The sequence below is a fragment of the Alligator sinensis genome, unplaced genomic scaffold, assembly GCF_000455745.1.
Source record: "Alligator sinensis unplaced genomic scaffold, ASM45574v1 scaffold15_1, whole genome shotgun sequence".
NCBI lineage: Eukaryota > Metazoa > Chordata > Crocodylia > Alligatoridae > Alligator > Alligator sinensis.
In genome coordinates, this window is record NW_005842307.1 from 759,312 (window position 1) to 779,440 (window position 20,129).

At 41.3% G+C, this 20,129-nt stretch overlaps 1 protein-coding gene across 6 annotated transcripts in view; it reads right to left on the minus strand.

Annotated features, from left to right (window-relative positions):
• LOC102384210 (potassium voltage-gated channel subfamily KQT member 1-like) overlaps positions 1-20,129 on the minus strand; it is an 856,087-nt gene that overhangs the window by 589,043 nt on the left and 246,915 nt on the right. Inside the window, exons 13-14 of one of the 6 annotated variants that reach the window (XR_003095170.1) lie at positions 19,069-19,175; positions 2,121-2,234 (exon numbers count right to left, since the gene is read on the minus strand). The exons of 4 other annotated variants lie outside the window; for them this stretch is intronic. Coding sequence is in view for 1 of the 2 variants with exons in the window: in XM_025209781.1 (XP_025065566.1) it covers positions 19,133-19,175 (43 nt within the window). In the remaining variant the exon portion in view is untranslated. Of the gene's footprint in view, positions 1-2,120; positions 2,235-19,030; positions 19,176-20,129 lie in introns of those variants that run through there. One more of the 6 variants, XM_025209781.1, reaches the window with a different exon arrangement.

Genomic DNA, 20,129 nt, shown 5'->3' on the forward strand with positions numbered 1-20,129 from the left:
GGGGCAAACCCTCCAGCCCCCCGGTGTGCCCTGCCTCTTCCTGGCTGATCTGAATGACCAAATCTCTCCAAAATCAGCACCAAATCTTCCAAAGCCAATTCAGCCAAATCTAATCACTGTCCTCTGAATTGGCCAAATCTGAATCAAATACTTCCCTATGTGCACAGGTCTAGTTGTAGCCATATTGGTCTATAGGCAAAAGGAATCAGAACTCTGGGTAGAGGTGATATCTTTTATTAGACCAACTAGATATTTGCAAAAAAGTTTTTATTTGAAAATTTTCAGGCATATTCACCCTTATTTAGGCATAGGAGAATGCAAATATTATAAAATTTCTCCTGGGTAGAAATGAAAAGTCATTATTTCACATGAAAGCTGAAGGTGTTGTTGAACAGCTGGTTGGAAAAGTTAATTTTGTGCAAATTAGGCTCAGATAAAAGTCAGGGCAGTCTATTTACTTCGAAGTTGTGTGATGGTAAGCCGGATGTTGAATTACGTTTCCTTCTGGTTATGATGTTTCATATTTTGCAGGAGGATGGGTAGATGGAATGTTCTCCTGGGCAAGGAATTTCTCTTGTGTTGAGGTAGCTCTGAGCTCTGTGTACATGTAGATTTAGCTCAGAACAAAAGGCAGGATCAAGAATGTCAGTTTTCAGGTTTTAAAGTGTTGAATTTTGCTTCCTTCTTGTAAAATTATGAAGTTTTCATTTCAAAAACAGCTAAATTTGGTATCTTCCATGTTTCAGGGATACAGTTTATAGCCATATTGGTCTACAGGCAAAAGGAATCAGAACTCTGGGTAGAGGTAATCTTTTATGATATCACCTCTACCCAGAGTTCTGATTTTTAGGAAAACCAGGCACCTAGTAAGTCAACATTCCTTAATGGATAAGGCTGTTCTGCAGCCCTGGAAAACTAAATTTTAGTCCCAGTTATGCAACTCGTCTTCTAGATCAGTGTTTCTCAGCCCATGGGTCGTGACCCAAAAGTGGGTCATAAGAATGTATGAAAGGGTCGCAGGCAGACTTTAAAAATGGATCAAATTTTTAAAATGAATTCCTTCCTTTAAAAAGAGAAAAATGTGGGAAACTGCCTTTTCTCTTGCAACCTGGAAGAGTTCCAACATGCCCAAGGCTGCTTGCAGCCTCCATGACCCACACGTACCCACCCCTTGCCCCATACATTTGGGGGCTGGAACCTTGGGGCATGAGTGTGGATCACTGGGTCAAGACTGGCCATGGATGTTTACAAATGGGTCCCGATACAAAAAAGGTTGAGAACCACTGTTCTAGATGACCCTGGCCAATTCACTATACTAGTTGTTTCTCAGTGTTTCTCTTTGTCCCTCATCTCCCTTAGAGGAATTTTATAGATTAATTTTAAATGATGTTAAAGGCCATACACTGCAGCATGTGCAACAATCATAGTGCTAACAGCTAGCATCACCAAGGTGGTCTGACCCTTCACAGATCATGAAGTATTAAGCAGTTGTGAGGTGGCAGCTCTGCTGTTAGCCCTACAGCTGGTTCTCTTCACATATTTGGGTTACCCTGGTTATTGGCTGTGTAGTTATTTAGTCAGTGAGGCTTAAAAACCCAACCTGAAGCAACCCTCCTAAACAACACCTGAAACCTATATAAAGGAACTAGGGCTAAAATTGAGGCAACTTGAAAATCCAAGTTAACTTTACAGCGAAAACATACCACCATAGTGTTTTTCACTCCTGTAGAATGCAATATCAAACAGAGGAGGATCTTAATTGACATGCACAGCTTATCATGGATAGTTTATGCTCTATACAGCATGTTTAAGCTGTTAAGGGAATAAAAATAAGGCAGGATCATGTTTTGTCATCACCCTCCCCTCCCCCCCACACACTCACATACCATTTGCCATGTTGATACCTTTAAACATGGTTCCCCCCACTTTTTGGTAATTTTTTTTTTTTTTTGCTAGTGGTTCTTTATCTCTTTGTGCAGACTTTTATCCCACAAATTGAATTAGTTTATGCATTTATAATCTGTAATTTTATAACCCTTCTAATTACTATAGGAAGTGAAAAGCCACCAAAATAAACACATTCAATCTGCTAATTTTACTTGCATTTTTTGAGTGACATAATGCAGTTTCTTTCTAAAGCTTTCTTGAAAAAACAGCAACTTCCTGTGTTTATTTTGTCTTCTCTTCTTATTTCAGAAAAAGCTTTTCTGATTTGTGGTAGCAGATGTGATCTTCTGCAAGACAGAAAGATTTTTTTTTTTTATACCAATGAAGGGAGATTTTAGTTGGTCTATTGCTCATCACAATAAAGTCTTTTGAATACTACTCCCCATGTACATTTTCAAACACTTATGACCACACTTGCCACTAAGAAAACTGGCTTTTCAGAAACTCATTTATTTGTTTGATATCAATTCCTAAGTCCTAATGCTATATAATATTTCTAATGCTAGAGAATCACTTGTGATTTAGTCAGTTTCATACAGAAAGGACAGTTGGATCCATTTTGTTCACTGAGCAGGATGGAAGCTAATATGGTATTTGTTACCATGCAAAAACTGTGACTTGTAATTTAAAAAAAAATGTGTTTAAATTGCAATCGGCATGGAGACTAGGACTGTATGTGCTCATGTTACTGGAAAGGGATTTCATAACCAGCCTGGGAGCCAAGCTGAATAAATTGTAAAACAACTTCCAACATGGAAGGAAGCATAAGCCATTAAGGATGTTCACCAAGGAATAAACTTGCAGGACAAAATTAGGAAAACAAAGGTGAAAGATGAGAGACAGTTGGCAAGGGATGCTGAAGACAACATAGAGCTCTATGAATATGTTTGAAAGAAATGACAGAATAAGGAAACTATCGGTCCACTGCCCAATAACTTGAGTCAATGGTGTACCTAGAGTTGGGAGAAGGGGACAACTACTCAAGGCACTGATTTGGGGGCAGGAAGAGGGCTAGAGGGGTGAAGGGGAGAAAAATGTGACAGTGGGACGTTACAGCTGCCCCCATACCTCAGGAACCTGGCCATGTCCCTATACTACTATCAGCTTGAGTAAGTTCTCTGGAGCATAAAGAAGGTAGAACTAGACAGTGACTAGTATTCCTTCTTCACAACAAAAATTTGCAACCAAGTAGCTAGCAAATTTAATATAGACAAAAGAGAAAGGCTGAGAATTGTGATAAGTAAAGTTCATGGAGAAAGTATGATAAAATTTTAATGAGTCATCAGGGTCTGACAAAATTCATGTTCCATACTGCTAAAGGAACTAGCTGAAGAAATATCAAAGCTATTAGCAATAATGTTGGAAAAATCATGGAAGATGGGAAAGGCTGGAGATGAGCTAACATATCGTACACATCTGTAGAATGGGGAAAAGGAAGAACCAGAGAATTATAGATCAGTCAGCATGACACCAATCATGACATCTGGCAAGTTACTTGAGAAAACTATAGAATAATCCATTTTAAAACATTTGGAGGAGGAAGGAGTGATCAACAGCAGTCAATATGGATTTGCAAAGAACAAATCATGACCAACCAACTCACTATTCTTCTTTGATAGAGTAACTGGATTGGTGGATGAAGGAAATGTAGTGGACACAAAATACTTGAACTTTAATAAACCTTTTGACACAGTCCAACAAGATATTATCTTTAGCAAGCTAGAGATAGGTTGGCTAGATAGAATTATTGTTATAGAGATACTTAATTGGCTGAATAACTTCAAGTGGAGAGTTGCTATAAAATGGATGAATTATAGAATAGCAGGAGGTTCCAAGTGGTGTGCCACAGGGTTCTGTTCTAGGTTTGGTGCTAACATTTGTATTAGTCACCTGAATGCAGAAATAAAGAACTTGTTGATCAAGTCTGCAGATCAGTAGCTATGTGTAGTGGGTGCACAGGGGTCCCTGGGAGTGCTGGTGCACCTCCTGACTGGCTGCACTCGCTGCTTAGGTGACAGGAGGGAGCAGGGGAGGCAGGAGTGCCAGTGCCCCCCCTGCAAGCATCAGCTGGGGAGTGGAGCACCGTGGCACTCCCAGAAGCAACCACAGCCACTTCTAGAAGTGGCCACAGCTATTGTCCACCTCATGATCGCCCACTGGGGGACCCCCCCCCACCCTGGTTAGCGGGATTGGCCAAGGAGGGAAACCTTCCTCCGGTCGTTGGGAGGGCATGTGCTCCCCTGACTAAGGCAGCACCAGTCACCCATGCTGCAGGTGATATAAAACTAGTAAAGCTCACAATTGCTTTGCAGGATAGAAATAGAACTCAAATGGATATTCATAAATGGAAGCAAAAATTAAATTTAAAAGATAAATATGGGGCAGTGAACCCAAGTCAGAAGAAAAAACAAATTGCACAAGAAGAAAATGGCAGATAATAGGCTAGGCATTAGCACTTCTGACATGGATCTGGAGGTTTTGGCAATATGGGACAGGCATCAAAGATAGCAAACGCAATTTTGGGCTATATTAACAGGAGTATTGCATAGGGACACCAAGGGTGATAGTACCACTCTACTCAGCACTGGTTAGGCCTCAGCTGAAGTAATGTGTGCATCCCTGGCTCTGCATTTTAGGAAGGATGTGAAGAGGATGAGAAAAGTGATAAAGATGATAAAGGGGTTGGAATGAAGACAGGTTGAGAGAATTATGTTTAGTTTAAAAGAAAGGAGATTAAGGTTGGGGCAGGAGGGAGCATTTTTAAATGTTTGAAAGACTGCTATAAAGAAGGAGGAGAACAACTGTTTTCCCTTGCCACAGAGGGCAGAATGCAAAGCAGTGGACTCACCAAGGGAACAAAGGGAAAAAGAGGACAAGAGAACTAAAAATTAACAATGACAAACTGATCATATGCACATTGTTGGTAATACAGTCCTTGGGCCTATACATGCTGATGTACTGGGATGCCTTTACTTTTTTTCCCTAGCCCTTCTTTTCAGAAATAGGCCCAATGTACTAAAAATGAAAATGTGAAAGCACTGCATAAGGAAAGCTATTCCCACAATACTTAAAAAATGAATGAGACTGTGGGTGAATCTATGCATGAAATTAATGTGATATAATAAACTGCAGAGCAGCTCATGCTGGGGTCAACTGCTCCCAGGTGCAGTATCTACATGTACACTTTGGACAGCAGCAATTTGAGCCAGGGTGGAGCAGGCCCCCAGCTAGCTAGGCTGACCAGGCACCACATACACCCACAGTCAGCATCTACACATGCATTTCAGTGCAGTAAAGTACTCTGCCATAAGACAGTACTGTCAGTGACAGTACTATCCCATGGCGAAGTTGATTAGTTTACTGTGCCTTAATACTGGCACATATATTTCATAGACATTAGGGCTGGAAAGGACCTCAGAAGATCATCGAGTCCAGCCCCTGCCCTAGGGGCAGGAAATCAGCTGGGGTCATAGGACCCCAGCAAGATAAGCATCCAAATTTCTCTTGAAGGTGTTCAATATAGGTGCTTGAACCACCTCTGATGGCAGGCTATTGCAGACCTTGGGGGCTTGGACAGTAAAGAAATTCTTCCTCATGTCCAGCCTGAAATGGTCTTGCAGGAGTTTATAACCATTCAACCTCGTCATCCCTTGGGGTGCTCTGGTGACCAAATGTTCCCCCAGATACTGGTGATAACCCCTGATAAACTTATAGGTGGCCATCAGATCACCTCTGAGCCTGTGCTTTTCCAAGCTAAAGATCCCCATAGCTCTCAGCCTGTCATCGTAAGGTCTGTTTTCCTGACCTCTGATCATGCGCGTGGCTCTTCTCTGGACTCTCTCAAGCTTCTCCACATCCTTTTTGAATTGTGGAGCCCAAAACTGGATGCAGTACTCCAGCTGTGGCCTCACCAAGGCTGAGTAGAATGGGAGAATGATGTCCTGGGATTTGCTTGAGAAGCAAATATGGATGCAAGGCAGCGTTTTGGTCGCTTTACTAGCTGCAGCATCACATTGAAGGCTCATGTTCATCTTGTGGTCAATGATGACCCCCAAGTCTCTTTCTTCCGTAGTGCTAGCCAGCATAGCACTGCCGAGCCTATAAGGATGCTGCAGGTTTTTACACCCAAGGTGGGGAACCTTGCATTTTTCAGTGTTAAACACCATCAGGTTGTCATCCGCCCATTTGCTGAGCCTGTCCAGGTCAGCCTCAGGTGTGGATGCTTTTCCCCAGAGTTTGGTGTCATCAGCGAACTTGGCCAGTCCACTTCTGACTCCAATGTCCACATCATTAATAAAGATGTTGAACAATATGGGTCCAAGGACAGAGCCTTAGGGACCCCACTGGTCACGAGGCACCATGATGATTGACTTCCGTCATTTACCACCCTCTGGGTCTGACCATGGAGCCAATTTCCCAGCCAGCAGGAAATATAGACTGTGATACTTTACTGTGGAGCTAATTAGTCAACTCCACAGCACAATGCACGTATAGATGCATCCTCTGCGTGATAAGTAACAGATATCTGATAAAATATTATCTTCAGGTGCAAATCATGGGAATTCTCAAAGTCTACAAACATTGTTATTGATGTCTTTTTTACTGAGAACAATTTGTGAAGTACACCATATTTGTTCCTAGTCATCTACAAAAGCTGGAACAAGATCTTCCACAAAGCTTCATTGAAACATGTTTCTTTTTCATACTAGAACTGATATGAAACTGACTCTGACAAACTGTATAGAACAGTATCAGAATGTGCTAGAACATTTTTCATATTAAAACTGCTACAAAACCATTTTAGAAATGTTATAATAAATGGACTGCAATGACTGTGTAAACAAATGTACAATAAAATAGCCCTGTGTAACACAAGATATGTTTGGGACCTGTTTTATTAAGAAAATGTGAGAGCATTGAAATTATTCCTCATTCATCAAAAAATACCATCAGGTCTTTAAAATAAATCAGAAGATAGAGAGGGGCAGAAAGGGCATTAATTTAAAACTGCCCTTACATGATGACATTTCCACAAAACTCCACAATCCTAACATTATGGTCATAGTATTCTCTAACAACTATGAAACTATGTGAATCACAGTGTATGCCACAACCTGATACAAGTGATTGGAAAACAGTCCAAACCTGTAAAAGAAGTTCAAAACACCTAGACTGGTTTCAAAATGGCAGAATTTGGTTTAAGACAGACCTGGATGGATGTAAAATCAGATTGAATCACTTTAGGTTAGATCAGTCTATTAAACTTCTGCTCCAGATCCCTCCTGACAAAAAGTTAGGTTGCAGTCCCCCTGCATCCCAGGATGCTTTGTGGCTTCCCTCCTACCCCACACCCCCAATGCCCACCCCCTTGCTGGTCAGGTGGGCTAGCCTCTGTCCTGGCTTGTCTTCTCCAGCTGAGCCAAGTGGCCTGTCACAGATCTGAGGAAGCAAAGCTGCCCTGGGCCCCACCCCAGTCAGGGTCTGCACAGCAGGGGGGAACCCCTGGGGAGGGGTGGAGGGCTTTTCCCCATAATCTGTCTCCACAAGCCTGTCATTGCTTCAAGTTTGCCCCCTGACCAGTCCACCATCTCTCAACCACAGGGGTACAGGTGGGGAGGGAGAGAACAGACTCCCCACTCTGGCCCCAGCTGCCCCCTCAGAGGCTGAGAGGTAGGGGGCTGGTGAGGGAGTGGAGCTGTTGTTTTCACAGTGCAACAGAGCTAGACTGTGGGGAAAGGATCCCCACCTAAGCTACCAAACCACCCATCTGTGGCTGAGAGGTGGGGGGCCGGTGAGGGTGCATGGTTGGGGCAATCATAGCCTTGTGGGGCTGGGAAGTGTGCAGAAGCATCCCCCACCTTCTGGCCTTGGCCACTGCAGGCATCTCCCTGCCTCAGCCAACTGAAGAGTGAACATGAGCTCTGTTTGTTAATGATCCAATCTGTGCATTTTAGAGAAACCTGTGTAGATTGAATTGATTCTACCTCAGGCCTTTTGACTGTCTGTACTTGGCCCAAGTATCTTACAGCAGCAACTCCTGACCAAATGGGTTAGGTGCAGTCAAATACTTCATCAGAACTAACTGTACATTGCTACTGTCAACCTACAACCCTAGAATACAAATTCAGAAGTAGAAGTTAATCCTCTAAAAGTATCAGTCACTCATCTTACTGAAAAAGTATAATACCCAGCTTTTTCAAAATACAACATGGGGAAAAAGTTTTGCCAATCTGTGAAAAATCACCAAGTTTTACTAAGTTTCCACTGAAACTCTTCAATCTAACTTGGATCACTTGAAACTGATCACTGTCTGGCCAAAATAATATACAGTCATAACATTTTAGGTGCAACCACTGTAATTGCACCTTTCTATAAAAAAAATAATAATCTGAAATCAATAACTTTATTGCTTTTTTGGTTGATTGCTAGATAGCAGCCAGAAGGATTTCCATATTAAAGACAAGACACCACCAAGAATCTCCAAATCCAAATCAAATCAGGAGACCCTTTAATCTTGCGAAATCGAACTGGAACCCTCTGAATCAATTCAGAGAGATTCAGAAAGATTCAATGATTCGGACATAGACATAGCTTTAAATGCTTTGTCTATATACCTCAAGTTACCAGGTGGCTCATGAATGCTGAGATGGTGGGGTGGATGGAGCATCCCACAGGAGCATGGGGGGGTCCCCAGTGTGCTTGGCAGCAGACCCAGAAGTGGGTTAGAAGTACTTCTGGTCCAATTCTGGGTCTGCTGGAGAGTGCACTGCCTCCCTCCCCCCGTGCCCCTCCAGCTCAGTGACTGGTGCCTCCTGGGTCTAGGGGGGCACCTGGGGTCCCCCCACAACTGATCACTGAGCCAGGGGGACGTGGGGGAAGGGCCCCAGCGCGTTTGGCAGTGGACCCAGAAGTGGATTGGAAATACTTCTGGTTGACTTCTGGGTTTGCCTCTGAGCAAGTGCCATCCCACGCACTCCTGTGGGATGCTCCATCTGTCCCACCATTACAGCATTCATGAGCCAAACCTGGTACCTCGAGGTATGTAGAAAGACATTTAAAGCTGTGTCTATGGCCAAATCACTGATTCTCCAAATCAGCATCAAATCTTCAGATTTGGATTCGGCCAAATTGAATTGGGGACAGTGATCCAAAATAAACAAATTGAATCACTGTCCCTTATTTGGACCAAATCTGAATCCGAAATGAACGCGGCCTGTTGCGCAGACCTACAGATAGTCCAAAACGATATTAATTTAAAAGATAAGAGCGGAAACTTATTATGCATCAGCTGCACTACAAGAACTTTTTAACGAGTCTGTTCCTACTCTGTGGCAAGGGAAAGCAAAACCAGGAAATGAAAGAGAAGACTATGTTACTCTGGTGTAACTTATTTTTGCTGTGAAAGAGGAAGGGATGTAATAATTGACAGCAAGTCTCCCTACCTCTTAATTTGTTATAATTTGTTCATCTGCCTTCCCTAAGAGATGGTGAGAAATGAATGGATTTGAGTATAGATCAAACGTAAGGATCAACTTCTACTATCATAAATGTAAGTCCTACCTCTGTCTTTACCTTGTAATCCTAAATAATTTTTCTATTTATGAGGAGAGAGGAATCTACCTTTTCAAAAACCATAAACTCAAACCTAAAATAAGTTTATTTTTCTCTTGTCCCTGAAATCTTTTTTCTGTTTTTATTTATTTATTCTGGATTTTATCAGTCTCTCTTTTCCTGCTGGTGAATCATGTCTCTGCCACAGCTGATTCCATTTATCTATCCTGGGAGAAAACAAAAGCTAAAAATAACTTATTTGGGGTTTCTGCTGGTTTTGCACGAGAAGTGACTGAATAGGTTCATTCCAAACCTGTGTGTCAATGTTTTGCTTTATCTTTTTTGATTTAACTCACACCATGTTAGCAAAACGGGAAAAAAAAGAGAAGAAGAAAGAATAAAGCCTTTTTGCTACACAAAATGAAGAATTTGCCCATATAGTTTCAAGTTGGCTACAATTTCATAGCATCTGTGGCAAATGAAACATGAAAAATTCTTAAAGTGCAAGTTAGCATTAGAGCATTTTACTTCAAATTGTACTTAAAAAAATGCCTTGCCATTTCACATAATAAACAATGATTAATAAGTCAAAGTACCATGGTTGTACTTAAAAGGCTTCTTCTATTTCTAAAGTTTCCAACCATTTCAGAAATATCGTTTACATCTAAAATAGGAACATCACTGAAACCAATAATCCTTCCCAAAATGAAAAATTTGGATGAACTAAGCTGTAAATTATGTAAGACCATGTCTTTTCTAAGATTTTTGGTACTTTCCTTCCATTTGGGTTAGGCACACCTGACCAGCTCACTAAGAAAACAGCTTTTTTGAGGTGTTTGTGGCTTGATTTTTATAGTGCAGAGAGCTTGTGTGTTTCTGGGTGGTAGGCAGCCTGGTTTGCATTCAAGGTAAAAAGTGCAGGTTCAGTATTTTATCTCACTCGTTTCGTCCATGCAGAATTAATGTATAACTATATTCATTATAATCAACAGTGCCCTTGGTTAAGCAAGGAACACAAAGGAGATAAGTCTGAAAACAGATTTTTGGAAGAGCTCAGTAAACACAGACAGACTCACTTTTAGAAACTGTTCAGCAGTCAGCGTAACGTGAGTTCAGGAGCTTTGAGGATCTGACTCCTATATAGATGACTACACAGGCATTCTTTTAAAAAAAAAAAATCATCCACAAAACCACAGTATTCTCTAAAAATTGTGCCTACATCTCAGTTCCCAGTAGCTTACAATCTGCATATATAACACAGCACACACTGCAAGAATAAAGCTGTCTTCTTCCATCTTGTTAAAAAGAATGAACAAAGGGTTGCCAAATACATCTTTTGATGATCTGTGTTAGCTTCTCTATCAGTACTAATCACTAAGGGCCAGATTCTGATATCCTCCTCTTATACTAAAAGGCATCTTATTCAATGGGAGCATAGATAAAAGAATCTGGCCCAGAATGCAATAGTCAGTGGTTTTCAACCTCTTCTGTACCAGGACCCATTTGCAAATATTGATGGCTAGTCCTGACCCAGTGCCCCTCACTCCCAACCCACTGTCCCCCAGGACCCAGTCCCCCAGTGTGTGGGTCAGGGGGTGAGTGTGTGGGGTATGGGAGGCCCCAAGCAGCACCTTGCAGGCTGAAACTCTGCCAGCCTGCAAGAAATAAAGCCACAGTTTCCCATGTTTTTCTCCTTTAAAGGAGCATCCATTTTGTTGACCCATTTTTAAAGTTTGTTCACAACCCTTTCATATATTCTTGCGGCCCACTTTTGGGTTGTGACCCACAGGTTGAGAAACTGTAATAGCCGATACCTTTCTCCCTCATGGGGTATGGTATGTTTACACCTGACTTTTGAATGAAGACATACTGAGCTACCTGCTGAGCTCTATACTATCAGTTACACTGCTAGCAGCCCCCACACTAGTTCAAAGCTAAATCAAATACATAGCTTTGTACAGGCATTCACTTCCTCCTGGGAGAATTGTTGCTGTCTGTGAAGAAATCACGAGTGTACAAATGCTCAGATATCTTCTCCCAGGGTAAAAATGCCATGCCAAAAGAAAAATAACCTGGGAATAGCTATGGTTAGACCACTTTCAAAAGAGTTTATCCTGGGAGATCAAACGTCTGTACTTGCTGATAACACAGGCTGACCATGGGCAATCTGAGTTGGCCAACCAGGGCTATCCTATGCACTACTGCCATCTGTTGCCAGTCAGTCTAAGGAGCCTACAGAGCATACCAAAATGTGTGCACAGGACCCCCACCCTTCTCGGCTGCACAGTGTCAGCACTTCAAGTTCTCCATTCTTAGGGCCTCAGCATTTGAACCGTTGTATGACTAACTCTGGGTAAGTTTTTTACCACAAGAACAAACCTGGGAGAATTCTCCGAAATTGTTTGAATATATGTATGCAGCCTCTATCTACACGAGTTGCAATCGCTGCTGCATACAGATAACTATTGACCCCTCCCCACTTTTTGGTTACAATCCTGCAACACACATCACAGCTCATGGCTAACTTGTTATAAATGGTGAACAAAATGTCAGCAGCAGCTTATCCATATGCCAAAAAGGGAAAGATGTCAGCAATTCTTCCATATATTCTTTTTAACAAAATTGGACCAGGAAGTAGAAAATTACTAGAAAAAAAATAAAGTAGGTGTTACACTTATTTTGTGACTTGATTACAGTATACTTAGGAAGTATAAAGAAATGTCAGCTCTACAAATTAATTTGCAGAAAGAACATAGAAGGTTCTCCTGAAAAAAAGTCTCAGTCTTCATTAAACATCCTTCCCCATCCAAGAAGCCCAAAAGTCCTTCCCTGATATCTGTGGGAAGAACCTTCAATGTCTCTATACTATCCCTATTCAGAAAGAATTTAAGTAGAAGTGGCTCAATAGTTCAGTCTCAATGATGCTGACTGTCAACTTCCTTGCCAAGGCCTGTGGCAAAATATCCCTGGAGAAAACAGGTAGACTGATTACATTCAACAGCAGCATCCTGCCCAATAAATTATTGCTCTTAGAATGGGTCAAAGCAGGATCAACTAGACTCCTAGATACCCCTTGAGAGACAGCATAGGGGAACAAAAGGATAGCTATAAGCCTACAAAGGGGCTTGAAAGAGGAGAAGAGAAGTGCAGACCATAAAGCACCACTGCCAGAAGATATAAATAGGTAAGTAATGCATGATCCCTTGATTTGTCTCTGTATTTTCAGATTCAAATATCTCTAAAAACTCATAGTAAACATAATGGATTATAAATTGTGGAAATCAGGCTTGTCAGCTTAGGTCCTAGAAAACAACATGATTCATAACTAGTAAATTTTGCATATCCTTTGAGTCAAGTCTTGATAGCTTCATGTACCAAGAGCACATTAAACAGGCGCCATAAAGTACGAAGGGATTTCTTTAAAAAACAATATTCAGCAAACACAACAGAAAGTTACTTTTGTGAGTCACTTGGCAGAATCTCCCATGATATCACCACATTCCATGCTTCTTACACTGAGCAAGTTGGAAGTATTTAGGTTCATGAACTTGAGTCTGTAACTAGCTACAGCTACTACAGTTATTCTAACTAGGGCCACAAGGTGCTTTCAAAAAATGTTCCAATTTAACCTTGAAGTGAATGTATATTTGCACCTTAAGAAGGAAAAGCTTGCCCATCCTTAGGCTACCCTAATGCTACTATTTCTCTTTTGAATATAACATATTATAATATATAGAGAAGCAATTATTCTATCCAAGATTAACATAATATAACAGAGGTAAATTGGGGTGAATACAACTCTAATCATTAGCTAAAATTTTTGCTGTGTTTATTCATTTGTTGGTTATTCAGCTTATATCAGTCCTGTGTTTTAAGAAGAGAACAACTAAGGAAGAATGGGAGAGGGTGAGTATTAAACCATAGTGACTGCAAATGAATCATTTAAGTGCTAAAGAAATGTATGGTTTAGTGCACTATGCAAGTATTAGGATGCGCATGTGGCCCTTTCAATGGCATGACTTTTTTCGTCAGTGCTTGCTCTGACACAACCTGGAGGCAGCGCCTAGTGGCAGCAACACCAAAGCAAGCATGCCTGGTCTGGTACACCCTGTACATGATGCCCATTGCCAAGGGAGCTGGCAACCTCCAGTGGTGATAGCTGCAAGGTGACCTGGTCACAGGCACCTTTGTCCACCACTTAGACCTAGCAATGCTGGCAGCCTGCCCTTCTGCAAGAAAGAGGTGGAGTAGACTCTCTTCCATCCTGAACTTCCCCCAGCTGTGGCCATTCTTTACTGCTCCCTCTTTGGCACACTGGACTTGGTTGTCTCCAAGACTGCATATATTTTCTTTATCCTGTACCATGTAGCCAAAGGGACTATGATCTGCCTGGCCAATTTCCTACTGAAATAGGACAAGATGGTGACTCTGAAAATCCACAGAAACCAGCTCACAGGAACTGGGTCTGACAGTGACCTCCAACTGAACTGCTTCTTGGCCAGGACATGTGTCATATTTGAGTTTGGACACTTTACCTTGCAACAAAATGCGGACCAATTTGTGTCACACTGGACCATCAAGGGGACTCATTTGTAAGGTAGAAGACAGACAACTAGTTCTAAATGTGTAACCACATGAAAGACGCGGTAGGGGGAGGGATTTCAAATCTCTGGTGACATGGGGTTTTTGTTGCTGACAAGTATTTCCTGCTCCACCTGTAGGAGAGCTACACATTTTTGCACTTTCATCTTTTTGTTTTAAATATTTTTTATAAAAGGTTCAAAAAGTCAAAAGGTGCTCTCTCTCGTCATCCATACATATGAAGCAAGGACAGAAAATAGTTACATGGATATCAACTAATAGTGGTAGGAGTTGTTCTGATAAAACCATTATACATATCCCTATCAAGCTATAAGCAGGAAAAAAAATTGTTAAATTTTTAATCCCGGGGTTAAAGTTACAGCAAATAAACTTATTTATGCACTATAACAGGCGTCAAGCATACTAATTGCACAGGAACAACTGATTTCTGCTCCCAAGGGCCAGTTCCGCTGCTCATTTTAGGAGTCCACAGCCAACATGGTTATGTAAAAACGGCACTTTCCTTTGTAATGGTCTGTTCCTTGTGTGAATTTAGTCATCTGTACTCAGTTAAGTTACAAAAATGTGATTTTGCTACAGATCACATAATGACATACTCACATATAAATGGGCGAACAGATTATCACTAGAAACAGAATCAAATGTTTACCTTCATAGCTGGTACGCTCCCCTGCCAGTAACCAACTGTACATCCAAAGAAAAAAAAAGATGCAAATTGCATAAATACATAATACAACCAGTAGAGATGCATCATTTTCCTGTTATGGAGCTCATGGTCAACATGAAATTTTGTTTGATGTCAACAAGGGCAAATTCTAAACCTCCTGTCAAGTTCCCCCTTCCCACACCAATCCATTTTCTTCCCTGCAGAGAGAAGAATCATGAAGACATAAACTGATGTGGCTAAGGTATGGATGGTCTGTACCAGTTAGCTGGGGTATGAGGCCTTGCCTTCAGCCTGCTGGCCTACTCTGGGGCTCTCAGGCTAAGTCTGTGATAGAGGGAAAGAATGACAAAAAAGCAAATAAGAGTTTAAGAAAAAGATGGCCTAACTAAAATAGCACCCATTTTGGGGAAAGGTAATTTGGAGGTAATTTAAAGTGAAAGGTGATTTAAAGTGCTTTGTGACTTCCATTCATTTCCAGTGGACTCAACACTATGAGCATTTTTTATAGCACAAAACAGCTGTGCATATGCAAAAGACTTATGCCCAAGAGCCCAAGTGATCAGTGGAAGAGGACAGAAATCAGCAGACCTGCTTAGCATCAAAATGCAGACAACACCCAGTGCCGGGGGAAATCGCAGCTGCCACCAGTCCCAGGTGGCAGCAGCAGCCTCCTCTCATCTGGCATGCAGATCCGGGGCTCACAGCTCAACAGCCCTCCCAGGGGTGCAGGCTCCTGGATTTGTGCATCGGATGATAGGAGGCTGCCGCTGCTGCCTGGGACTGGCACTGAAGCCATGTAAGCCTGGCTTCAAAACTCAAAATGTTTCGAAACTTTCAAAATTTTTCGAGTGCCCTCGTTTAGTTTTGAAGTCTTTTGTTTCATTTCGATTTCACTGTTTCAAGCTCAAAATACATCAAAACAGCTTCAAAACGAAATACCCAGCGAAATTTCACACAGCCCTACTGGCCGCTGCTGCTGCTATCCATAGCTGAGCCCAGCTCCACTCAGAGCCTGTTTACAGCAAGCAGGACCAGTTCTAGAGCTTCCTCACCCACCCTCAGCCCCCACCCTAAATTCTTTCCTATGATCCTTTGTTTTCTTTTCCCTCTGTAGTTAAAATAATAATAATCATAATAATAGTTTCCCTTAAAGCCTGTACTGTACTGAAACTAGCAGTAGTGAAGATGTACCAAAACATTTCAGTACTAAATCAACTGTACCATCTTCTGTAGGCAACAGACTACATATGCATCATGCTTAAATACAATGTTTTCAGAATTATGCAATGGAAAATATAACCTCTTTGGATTTCCAGTCCCATTCAGTGGTCACAAAAGCAGGTGACCACAGATTAGTACATTTTTGGTCTGCTTGGATCTAGTCCAAGGCAAATTAGGAGTGACTACACTGCATTCAACATTTAAATGAAATCAAATAGCATCTGAAAATGTGATGTTAAAAAGAAGAAACTCATAGTTAAAAACTTTGCAAGTTCACCTGGAAAAATCTGAGGCTTCATTACGTACACTGCAAAAAAAATTCCCAAAACAATAAAGGATTTTAAAAAAATTATTCTCAACCTCCTCTTCATGGATTGCTGTTCCTTTAATGTTATGTCTGGCTGTATTTTCAATTCCTGCATTAGATGACTACTGTCAGAGTTAAAAAAGGTATTAGAAAAGAGAGAGGCAGGAATACTCTTGGTGAGAACCAGCAGCAGCTGAAGAAGACTCAGAAGAACAGCAGTTTGAACATACATTATTTTGCACAGTGGGCTAGAATCTAGGGCCAGTTATGAGAGCATGGTGTACTCTCTGGGTAAAAACATGCATCAGGTTTTATCTCAGGGTTGATAAGCAGACTTTGCAAATCTAATTGTCCCAAGTTAGATTGTCTGATGGCCCCAAGTTTTGACTCGCATCAAAATAGGTGCAGGACAGTCGTTTACACATGCATCTTAATCCCTGATCCCTTAAACAAAAGTAATAGAGTTTCCAATAATTCTTGGTTCCAAAACATTGTACTGCTTGGGGAGACTTTTATACCAGCCCCGAAGCACAAAGACTATTTCGTCAAAGAAACCACTATTGAGCTATAGGGTCCACCAAAACAATAAGACCCAGATCACCAAGTCGCCTGAATGGGACATGTAAATTGGGTTACTAATTTTGGAGAAGGTAAATGGCAAGAGCAGTATTGCTTCTGCTTTTATTCTTTTACACAAGTTAGATAAGCAACTTGTCTGAGCTTGCAGTTTAGCCGTCAGCAAAATTGTGGATTTGAGATTATTTCCCAGGCAGCTCATTTTGCTTTACATTTCTCTGCCATCGTGCTGCCTAATCCCTGCATACTCATAAAACCCTCTAAATGTTATTTCTAATAACTGGCAAACCAACTAACTCAACTTCCCAATCACTATTGTATCACTCCTCTGACATTTGTCCCATTTACTAGTCAAACCTACTTTGCTACAAAGAATCATTAATCTTCACAAAAACAGTCTGTGTGATGGGCCATAATGGTCATAGCAAAAATGTTCATGTCACAGCCCCTGTCAGATTCCAATGAATCTGCTAAATTCTGATAACCAACAATGATCTCAGATGTTCATGATACTGGAAAAACATCTAGTTTATGACAAGGACATGAAAAGATCGCAACGACTGACAGCATCTTTATTATAGCTTCCTTAATTGTTAAGTACTAATGCAAAGGTAACGTGTTTTCATATCTGAAATACAAAAACGCTTCTTGCAGATGTGACTTCACTACAACATTGTAAAGTATGTACTGCTGTTCCTATTTTGTGAATGGGTAAACTGGAACAGATGCAGTGACCTCCCCAGGCAGGGTTGAGGGCCAAGGAATTTACGTTAACCCAGTGGTACCTTATAAAATGTGGCTCAGTGGCAGAGACATAAGTAGCAAGTTTTGCTCTTGAAAAAACCCACCAAAGACATGGGGAGGGGTATCCATCTTACCTTTCCTGGAGCCAGACCCTAGATTCGGCTACTGCATTGCTGTCTCCTCACCCATGTCTGCTACAGCAGTATAGTGTCCCTGTATCCAACTGCTACTGCTGTGATGTAGTACACCTTCCACCATGGCATATACTCCCTGAAGGGAGAAAGAGGTTCCCACCCAGTACACCTTTTAAGTTGGCAACCAGGGGTGGCACCCTTCTTTCCCATCCCTAGTTACACTATTGCTCTAATGTTGCTCTCTACTACATCCTGTGGAATTTTTAAATAATTCCCCACTTTGCAATCTGAAAGGAAAGGGAAAGGGAAAGGGAAAGGGAAAGAAAAGGAACGGAACCCTGGATCAGATGGAAGCTGTCTGCAGAAGGATTGTATTACTGAATGCTCTACAACACAGAGAAAAATGTTAGCTTCTGAACTGGGATCAGTAGAGCTAAACTATTTTACTTTAATATACCTGATTCATTGAAGAGGTTACAATTTCAGCTGGCCTGATGTTTTTTTTTAGTTGCAGAATCAATTTGCTCTATCAACTTACAAAACTCCACTGCCTTTATATGCAATTAAGGTATTGAATGCTTACGTGGCATTTATCCTGGTGTAGAATAAGAGGGAGGAGAAAAATTAAAAACAAAAAGCAGACTGCTTGCTTGAGTCAAGTAGCCATATGTTCCTCTAGTTCATGAGTTCAGATCTCATTTTACTGGCAAACCAGACAACTCCTACCCTTCTACCATCATTGCTTGGATTTCTGCCAGCATTTTAAAACCTTCCCCTTCCCCCACAAAGAAAACACATCACCAGCATCATTCACTTCTCCTAAAAATACTTATAGCACAACATTACATGCATACTTTTCTTTTGAAAACAGCATTGCCTCGAGCAGTTAAACAATAAAAACTTTTTTCATGCCAGAGAGATAATGTTTTAAATAAGTGCTACTGACTGAGCACAGATAGATATACAAAAGAAACTTCCTAGAGATGAGGTTCATTTTTTGTCTTTATAATCATAACATTTCACTGTATACAGGTATAAGGCTGAGTCAACCCACAATCACCTAACCTTACAACCTCAAGCCCCAAGGGAACTTCTGAACAGAGGAGCATTTGGAAGGTCTATTGAATCTGAGCAGCAAACAGAAAAGTACAAAAACCTTTTATTTTATAGCCAGTTTTTACATCAGCACCAGATTTCCCACAATCAGAATCATAAACCAACCACCAACACCTTCCAGCTGGCCAGAATTTATACCTGTCCTAGGCATCACACACTGGGGCCAACAATTACTTGGAAAGAACATTAAAAAAGTCAATCACCTGAAATTTAAGATACAAAAAATGCTGTCCATTTTTTCAACCCATAGCCGTTCAAGAACTTCTTTCAAATTTGCTTCAAGGCTCCTATGAAATTTGCTTCAAGGCTCCTACAAAAGATGATATATGTCAAGAGAAAAGAGAAAGTATGATATTTGCAAAGCAGATAGGAGACTGGAGAAGCTAATAACTACGACATTGTACTCAACATTGTTTGCTTAAGCAATAGTTAAAGGGGTATGTGCATGTGTGTGGTCATAATGTACAATTAGTAGAAGGGAATGGTGATAAGTTATTGAAAGTGGCATATAAAGGCACAACTAGAAGCAATAGGATGATAGTTTTAAAAAGCAATGGTAGAGAGGAATATCAGGATATCTACTAGGCATTGAAATCTGGTCAACTAATCTCATGTGCTTCAAGTGGTGGAAGCCTTGTCACCTTGGGATATTTAAAAATTAAAGAGACTACAGGACTGGGAATGTACCCATGGGAACAATCCTGCACCAGAAAGGTAGAAATTACATGGCATAAATACAGAGAAATGATGGATGAAAGGAGCAAGTGCCTGTCCAGTCATTTGGTAGCATTTATTAAAAGAATGCAAGGACAAGAGGTGAATGTTGGAAACTCATCTGTATGGTGACAGGAACCAAATACTAAATGAGTTGCAATTCACACTTATACTTGTCAAGTCTTTGGGTGGACAGTCTTAACAGTGTAAACTAAATCTGATTTAGTTACTTGGTTCCAGATACTATGTAAAGAAGTGCTTGCACCCCTTGGGTGGTAACACTCAGAACCGTCCAAACCTCTAAGGACAAGGAGCTCTGTAGTATTCCCTCATCGCTCTAGATTTTCACACCTCACTGTCAGCTTTAGTCTCCCTACTGATTGCAGCTGCTGGGGCGAGTCTCGGGGGGAGACATCCTGGCATACAGCTGAGCCCCCATTCCATACGAAATTAAAGATCAGAACCAGGACTGCAAACAGGACAGGCTGCAAACAGATGTTGCATTTCTCTTGGCAGAAAGCCCCTTTTGGGGGAGAGGGGTTCAGCGGGG